At 44.0% G+C, this 8,569-nt stretch overlaps 1 protein-coding gene across 1 annotated transcript; it reads right to left on the bottom strand.

Annotated features, from left to right (window-relative positions):
- Positions 1-211: 211 nt before the first annotated feature.
- On the bottom strand, positions 212-8,084 carry VTP21DRAFT_9642 (uncharacterized protein; the record flags this gene model as incomplete). Its single annotated transcript, XM_069400621.1, has 7 exons — positions 212-653; positions 751-2,370; positions 2,441-2,682; positions 2,754-4,353; positions 4,418-7,069; positions 7,140-7,384; positions 7,467-8,084. 7 exons carry the CDS (start codon positions 8,082-8,084, stop codon positions 212-214), a joined length of 7,419 nt encoding a protein of 2,472 aa, XP_069254529.1.
- Positions 8,085-8,569: the final 485 nt, after the last annotated feature.

Below are 8,569 nucleotides of genomic sequence, written 5' to 3' on the forward strand. Positions count from 1 at the left end.
ATTAATGACGTACACCACCAGATGAGAAAAAGTTTAAGACTCTTTTAATGAACTTTGGGCACGACACTTAAAGAGCATTGGCCAAGCCTGTGAAGGCTAATAAAATTTATTAATATTACCAAAGATATATGAGATTCAAAAGGTATTTAAGGGATTAAAATAAGAATATTAAAAAGTCTAGTAGTTCAGCCAAGAATTATATATAACTTATCTAATTTAGCATCTTTTCCAAATGAAACAAGGTAAGATTAAAAGGATCACACTTATGTTGAGCTAACTTCTGAAGTATTTCTTCAAAAGTAGTAATCAAACCATCCACAGTAGAGGGCTTAATCATACTTTGATTAGTCAAGGCTGTGGCTCTTAAGGTATCTCCAGACGAGTAAAGCGTAAGATAGAGTGGATAACCAGTATTTTCAAAAGAATCGATCTCGGACAAATCGAAGCAATCTGGTTTATAATCTATAGTGTGGTTGCGGAAATTCGAATCTTGGAATGAAAGTACAGTTGGAACGCTGCATTGTGGCCATTGAATGCCAGTCCAACGAACAATATCACCAAGCGAAACATTACTATGAGAAAGCGATGATACATGTTGGGCCTGGATCGCTTGTAAGGCTTCGGATAAAGATGTCGAGTTTTTCAAAATAACCCTGACAGGCACATGGTTAATGAGGGGGCCAAGTATCCTAATTTATATAAAGTACATGTTTTAATAGAAATCGTTAATATTAAACCATAAATATATACCTTGTCGCATTAAAAATGCTGTTATCACGGCCTAATAAAACGCAACCAAAGATAATATCGTCGCAATGAGTGTAATGTCGTAAAGAGATAGCCCATATAGCTCGCAGAAAGTTAGATATTGTCACACCATATTCTCTACAATGGCGAAGAATACGATCAAATGGAATATCAAGATTGTAAGTGCGAGTGATAGGGTAAGTTTCATTTTCGGCCATTTGACTATTCAAGATCCGGAAATTTTTGTGAACGTCAGCACTGTTAAACAATGTTTGCCAGTATTGCCTAGTATCCTCAATATTTGTTGCCATAATTGCTTCTATATGCGCTTTAAAAGGCGGGCGAGTTTCAATAATGCCGCCGGAGTAGGCCTTCAATAAATCAGCGAATAGCATTGTCGACGACCAAGCGTCCGTGATATTGTGGTGCATGGTCAAAAATAGTCGATGGCGATTGGTATTTTTAATATGTACCACCTTAATTCTAGTGAAAGCTACGTTGTGAATGTTAAATCCACGACATCGATCAAAAAGGAGAAAGCCTTCTTGGGCCAATTCGGCTCCATCTAATTCCCATTCTGAGGTATCTTCGAAGACATCTGGAGGGGTTTTGAGAACTACTTGATAAACTCCTACTTGTGTGGAGATAAATGAAGTGCGCAGAATTGAATTGGCTGCCGCTACTCGATACCAAGCTGATCGCATACGCCCTTCATCAAATTCGCCCTCAATCTCGTACACCCACTGCAATATGTAAGATTGCCTATCGCTCTCTAGTGCCGAAATAAAACTGGATTGAAGTGGAGTTGCTGGATAAATATCCTCCACGTCCCGTGGGAGTAGCTTTAAGGCCGGCAAGTGAATATTCTCAATCTCTAATATAAGCTCTGGGTTCGTAGCCAAGGTAAAATCGGTGCTGGTGAAACCTCCAGGTGTGTTGGTGTCACAGCAATGTTTAATGAGCCAATGCATTTCTTCGACCCACGTTCTTCCCCATGAAGCTAGAATATCTTCATAGAAAAGTGAAGAGTTGAATGAAAAACTTAGCTCAAGGGACCCATTTTCATCGTAGTAGCAATTGAGGAGAACATCGTGTAATATTTCATTTTCTGAGATGTCGCAAGAATCGAATTGAGCATCTGGAACGAATAACGACGACGGTTGCTCGAAATTATAAAAGTGTCCAAAATAGTTGAAGTAAATAGGTGAGAGTTCATGTTGTTTGACCAACTCTGCTCCTCCAGTAGAAGTACTGTTTAGGTATTTGATTATACCATATGATAGCCCCTTGTCCGGTATCGATTGTAAGGTACTCTTGACCTTCTTGACCGCTTCGCTAATGGTATCACTTACTTCTGAAGAAAGTGTAACTGGATAAATTGTAGTAAACCAGCCCACGGTTTTGGTCATGTCCAGCTGGTTATCCCATGGCTCGCGTCCATGGCCTTCAAGATTCAGAGATAAGAGCGTTAGTCGATTATTTTTACGAAAACTCAAAAGAAGTGCCGTTAATATCAGATCCTGGGTGTTTGTCCTATAAGCCGAATTCGCCATATCCAAAAGTTTGGTTGATTCGTTGCTTATTCGGTAGTAAAGAATGCGATTGTTATCACTAGAGACTCTACTAATGTATAAAAAGAGACAGTCAGATTATTTTGGCGTCAAATATAACTCAAACACAAAGCAACTCTTACCTTTTGTTGACACAACGAATTAGATCCATGTTTGTAGTACTGAGATGAGGTATCCACTTCTCTGCACTGAACTTATCTGCTTGTTGCACCTGCAAAAACGCCCATTCGCGATACGATAACGTCTTTTCTTCAAGCTGAAATCCTCTTAGAAGAGTTTCAAGGTCATCCAGTAATATTCGCCAAGATACAAGATCTACTACCAGGTGATGAATGAAGAAACCTATCCTTTGCTCTCCTTTGATCTGTATGTAAGAAGAGGTGAGATGAGACAAAACCATAAGTTTTCACAGTGGTTTTATTTTGGGGCACTTACCTCGAATAGCGCAGCCTTGTGAACATTCCCTCTTTCAATATCAAAAGAGGATGCTATGTGCTTTATGTGTGCTTGGAGTTCCTCATTTGTTTCACATAAAATATGCACGACGTTGGCAGGACATGCTTCTGCTTTCATTATTACTTGATTCCATCGTTCAGTATTATCTCGGTAGTAGCGCGCTCTTAGAGTATCATGATGAGCAACGATTCGTGAGATGGCTTGTTTGAAGAGATTGAAGCCAATTCTCTCTCTCGGAATTAAAACCCATCCTTGGTTATAATGATTAAGGCGCAATGTTTTGCCTGTCAAAAAATGATTTTGTATTGGTGTAAGGGGAGTATCACCAACAGCAGCTAACATTGATTTCCTCGCCAAATGACTTTTTACTACCTCCGATAGTCTCGCTGGAGTGGGTGACCTGAATATTTGCTGAACGGATGCATGGAGGTTCTTTTTGCGGAGAGCGGATACCAAAGCGATGGCAGAGATCGAATCACCACCAAGTGTAAAGAAAGATGAATGAAGGTTAATGCAACTGGCATCAAGGTTGAGTACCAACGCCATGGATTCGATGACCCGTCTCTGATTATCGGAGATTGCACCATATTGTGGTTTTCTTTGATGTTGGGAAATATTCATTAGCTTCGATTTATCAACCTTTCCATTAGTCGTCATGGGGAAATCTTCCAGCGAAAATATGGCAGCTGGCACCATGTAGTCAGGCAAGAAATCAAACAACGAGTCTCGGACGGCTTCATCATCCACCTCGGCTGGTGTAACAAAGCCATACAGGGTATTATCGTGTACCACAGCAACGGCAGACTTAACCCCTTCATATCGGCGCATTGCAATTGCTACCTCTTCAAGCTCTACTCGGTACCCCTTCAGCTTAACCTGGTCGTCAACTCGTCCACAGAACTCCAACTCGCCCGAAGAAAGCCAGCGCACTACATCGCCCGAAGCATACATTCGGCTTCCAGGCCCTGCAAACGGATCTTCAACGAACTTCTTGGCAGTCAGCTCGGGTAGATTGAGATAGCCCATTGCCACCCCCACGCCGCCAATGTACATCTGACCCTTGACTCCAATGGGGACGGGTCGAAGCTCATTGTCGAGCACATATGCTCTCATGTTGGGAAACACTCTTCCCATCGTGGGTGACATGCCAGGTTTTAGGGGTTGGGTGCAGGTGCAAAATATTGAGCACTCCGTTGCTCCATAATCGTTATAAAAGTCGGCCTGTGCGCCCCATCGATCCACCAAGGAGGGCGGGCACACTTCCCCAACTGTGTTGATAACTTTGATATTTTTGTAGCTTTTAGGGTCGAACTTAAGAAGACCGGTTGGAGTCAATCTCACAAAATCAACCCTGGACAATGTTGATGCAATATTATCTTCCGGCAAGATTAGGGTGGCGCCCTTTGACAATGTCATGAAGATATCCGCCACACACGCATCGAATGACACAGACATAAATCCACCAGCTCGAATTCCAGGTTTAAGATGTGATGCAGTGGGATGTTCTAGCACATTGTTAATTGCACCCTTATGTTGAACCATGACCCCTTTTGGTTTCCCAGTCGTACCAGAGGTGAAGCTATGGAGAAAAAATACTGATGAGAAAAAAAAAGATGTAATATAGAAGTAGTATCAACATTTACATAATATAGGCCAGGTCTTCTCCCGTAGCTACTTCCGCAGGTTTGCTCACTTCATCACAGCTCCAACCACAGCCATCTACAAGTATGACCTTTTGCGAATATAGCTCTGGGACCGATCCCACGTCCCGCACGGTCGATAGTAAAATAGGATCTGGTATATCGTCAAGGATGGATGCAATGCGCTGACAAGGATACCCTGCATCAATGGGGACATATGCACCTCCAGCCTTGAGGACCGCGAGAATCCCCACAATCATCTCAATAGACCTCGTTACAACGAGACCAACGAATATGCCCGGACCAACCCCTTGATGGCTCAGAAAATGTGCAAACGCATTGGCCTGTACATCCAGTTCTTTGTAGGTGACGCTCCTATCTCCCTCTTCGACAGCAATATTTAAAGGAAACTGCCCAGCCATCTCCTCGAAGCCGTTGTGGAGACACTCAAATGGAATCTTCTTGCTGATCCCTCTACTGAAGTTTTCAACGAATGTGACTTCCTGCTCGGACAGTTGATTCAAGTCGCCAACCGTCAGCCTGTCCGCCGAATTGCTTCTCAGAACTTCGTGCACTATCATCCGATATTTGGACATCATCCTCGTTATGGCTTGGCCGTCAAAAGCAGAGGCATCGTAATTGACGTTAGAAAAAATTGTGCCGTTGTTGGGATGCAGTACGACAACTAGCGAATATTCTGTATTGCCAGGTTGTATGATATCGCAAGACTTGAATATTTGAGATCCGGCTCTCACAGAGGGAGAAAATATATCGAGACTTATATAATTGAATAGTGTTGGAAACATCGCGCGAGTCCAGGGAAGATCAGTCCACTGCTTGATGTCCGAGAGAGACGTTTGACTATAGGGAAGAGAGTTGATATGGAACTCTTGTATTGCAAGAAGTAGCCGCTCCACTGTCATTGCGGTATCCAATACAGCCCGGAGTGGAATGGTGTTAATCAGCGGGCCGAATATCCTATTGCAATTAGTAGAGATCAGCCAACCTAACTTGAATGTAACCTCAATAGATATGTCATACTTTGTAACATCCCGAACGCCGGATTCGCGTCCCAGAACGACGCAGCCAAATATCACATCGCCGCAGCGAGTATAGTGATAAAGAACTACAGCCCACATTGCACGAAGGAAGTTGGATGTGGTTACACCAAGCTTTTGGCAATAGCTCTGGATCTCTTCACTCGTGACTCCCAAGTCAAATGACAGATCGCGGAAGCCCTTTTCTTCAGATTTACGCGGCATGTCCACAATCTCCAACTGACCCGGAACCGTCGCTCCATCAAATACCGACCTCCAAAACTCCGTTGCCTCGGTGGAGTTACCGGAGAGTAGCGACTCAATATGTGCTCTGAAAGGTGGTCGGGCCTCCACCGCACCTCCAAGATATGCCCTGTGCAGATCTTCGAAGAATAGCGGCATCGACCAGCCATCCATGATCGAATGATGCATGGTCCAAAGCAACCGATGTCGGCTTGTGCCCTTGATGTGGGCAACCGAAAATCTCACAAATGTCATGCACTCCAGGCTGAATCCTCGTTGTCGCTCCGCGGCCAAGAGAACCTCCTGCTGCTCGTCAACCTCTGACTGACTCCACTCAACCATCTGCACAAATGCTTGCTGCGGTCGTTTGAGAACAACCTGGAGGACGCCTTCTCGAGTGGTGATAAACATTGTGCGGAGAATGGTGTTTGCACTCGCTATTTTGGTCCAAGCAACCAGCAGCCGGTCAATGTCGAAATCTCGTTCAACCTCATAGACCGACTGCATTAAATACGATCCGGAATCTTGTAAAAGACGCGACACGAAACTCGTCTGCAATGGGGTGGCCGGGTAGATGTCCTCTACTTCCCGCGGCTTAAGTCCCAATGATGGTAGAAATTCAGCCTCAATCTCCTCAAGCAAGGTGGGATCCTTCAGTAGAGTAAAATCGAAGATCGAGGAAGCTCCGGCAGTATCTGGGCTGCAGCAGTGGGTTATAATCCTTTGCATCGAAGCCACCCACTCTTTCCCCCATGAGGCAAGGAGATCGGTTTGGAACAGCAGCGGGTTGAAGCTCATTATCATTTGGAGGCTTTTGCTAGTATTGAGCACATATTCGACGCTGATTGCATTATATATCTGGCTCTCACCACCGCCGTACACACCGCATTGCTCCTCGGTCGTAAAGAGGGATAACTCTCTATTACCATCACAATAAAATTCAGAGCACCTGAAATAAATTGTCATGTTGCGTTCGCCTTGATTTGGCCCTCCCTGTCTAATTGGCAATGTCAAAGCTTCGTTCATAGCGGAGGTCAAATCTCCAGCTGGTGTTGTATATAGAGCGGCTTTGATTCCCTTGACAATGGTACTAAGTTCATCCCCATTGGTCATGGATAGAGAGGTGAGATGGTGGGTGCCAAATTGTCCCACCGTTCTTGAGAGGTCGAGGTACTCGCCTGCATGTCTACGGCTCAAGTCTTCAAAGACGATTGGAAGAAATCCCTCTCCCGTGGTCTCTTGGAGGCTAATCAGGAGAGCCGCAAGTATCAGATGGTGATTGTCTGTCTTATAAGCTTCATTGGCCAACTCAAGTGCACTTGCATTGATCTCATTAACGATCTTGCAAATGCCACTTATCGAGTCACTATCGGTTCTAAAATAGGCAAAATGTGCCATAAGATAATGATAATGGTGGGCTTGCCTGATTTTGGACAACAACTTACCTAGCAAATTGATAGGTGGAGGGAGCATCCCAGTTAAGCAACTGAATAAAGCGCTGCTTCTCCCCATTACCACCATTGGATGCCTGCTGCTCCATCCACTGTGACCATTCGCGGAACGAAGTCGTCTTCTCCCCAAGCTCGCCCCCGCATAGCAGCCGATCAAGGTCCTCGAGCAGAATACGCCAAGACGCGAGATCAGCCACAAGACTACTCGTCGCGAAATACATCCTCTGCTTGCTCCCAATCTGTAAACATATCCAATGGTTCGGTTGTATCACAGTTAGAACAATTGTCTGCCTATCAGAAGTTCAACAATGGCGCATTTACCTCGAAGAGTGCGGCGCAGTAAACGTGCTCTCCTGCACACTCACGAGAGCTTAGGCGTTTAGCCTGCTCCCACACTTCCTCCTCACTCTCACATAAGATGTGGCTAACATTCACTTCACATGCATCAGGCTCCAATACGTTGCATGTCCAGCAGTCATCCTCATCTAAATAGAAGCGCGCCCGGAGCATATCATGGTGGGATACGATCTTCCTTACAGCTTCATGGAAATCCATGTAGTCGATGCGCTTACGTGGTATAAAGAATCTGTCCCGGTCATATCGACAAGGATGCAGGTGTAAGGCCTGAATGAGGCGTTCTTGTAGTGGTGTCAAAGGAGTGTCTCCAACTGCACCAGCTGCAATTGCACTAGGCTCTTTCCATGCTTCTTGCGCAACTTCAGCTAATCGTGCGGGAATCGCAGCTCTAAAGATTTGCTGCGTGGTAATGTGTAGGCCATGCCGACGGAATTCATCTGCCATAACTATTGCCGAAATCGAATCACCACCAATATCGAAAAAAGATGTATTGGAATTGATAAGACTGGGGTCTATTTTGGATATTGATGCCATTATTTTCATAGCCAACTGCTCTCTCTCTGCCGTCGGTTGTAGAGACATTTCCTGATTCTGGCTTACCATTATTACCTAATACTACTTTTCACACTATTATTCTATTGTAAAAAAGATTTTTTTTGGCAAGACACTCACGGTATATATTGTCAAGTGCGGATGTAGGGATAAGAAAGCAATAGGGTACGAAAACGGTAGTATATTCCAAGCTTGATGCTTTGACAGCGGGATTTACAATATAGCATAATGTCCGAATTACCATATAATCTTCAGATTCAGACATATTCAGTTATGTCTTATAAGCCTTGGTTACATTATCCAATTAATTGCAAGTGTATCAATAGATCTGGTTGTATTGACCTCAAAATGAAAAGAATAAGTAATAATATCATTTGAAGTATCTCTTATTGCAAACCATCCCCTTCAAACTATCCAGATCCACCTCAATAGATTGAATATTTTAGAAAGTTTAAACCCCATATATTGTACATTTGTACACTTGTAAACTTCGCTTTGTTTGTGGGGTTGTTCAC

This window comes from Calcarisporiella thermophila (assembly GCF_041956535.1).
Source record: "Calcarisporiella thermophila strain CBS 279.70 unplaced genomic scaffold VTP21scaffold_5, whole genome shotgun sequence".
Classification (NCBI taxonomy): Eukaryota; Fungi; Calcarisporiellomycota; class Calcarisporiellomycetes; order Calcarisporiellales; family Calcarisporiellaceae; genus Calcarisporiella; species Calcarisporiella thermophila.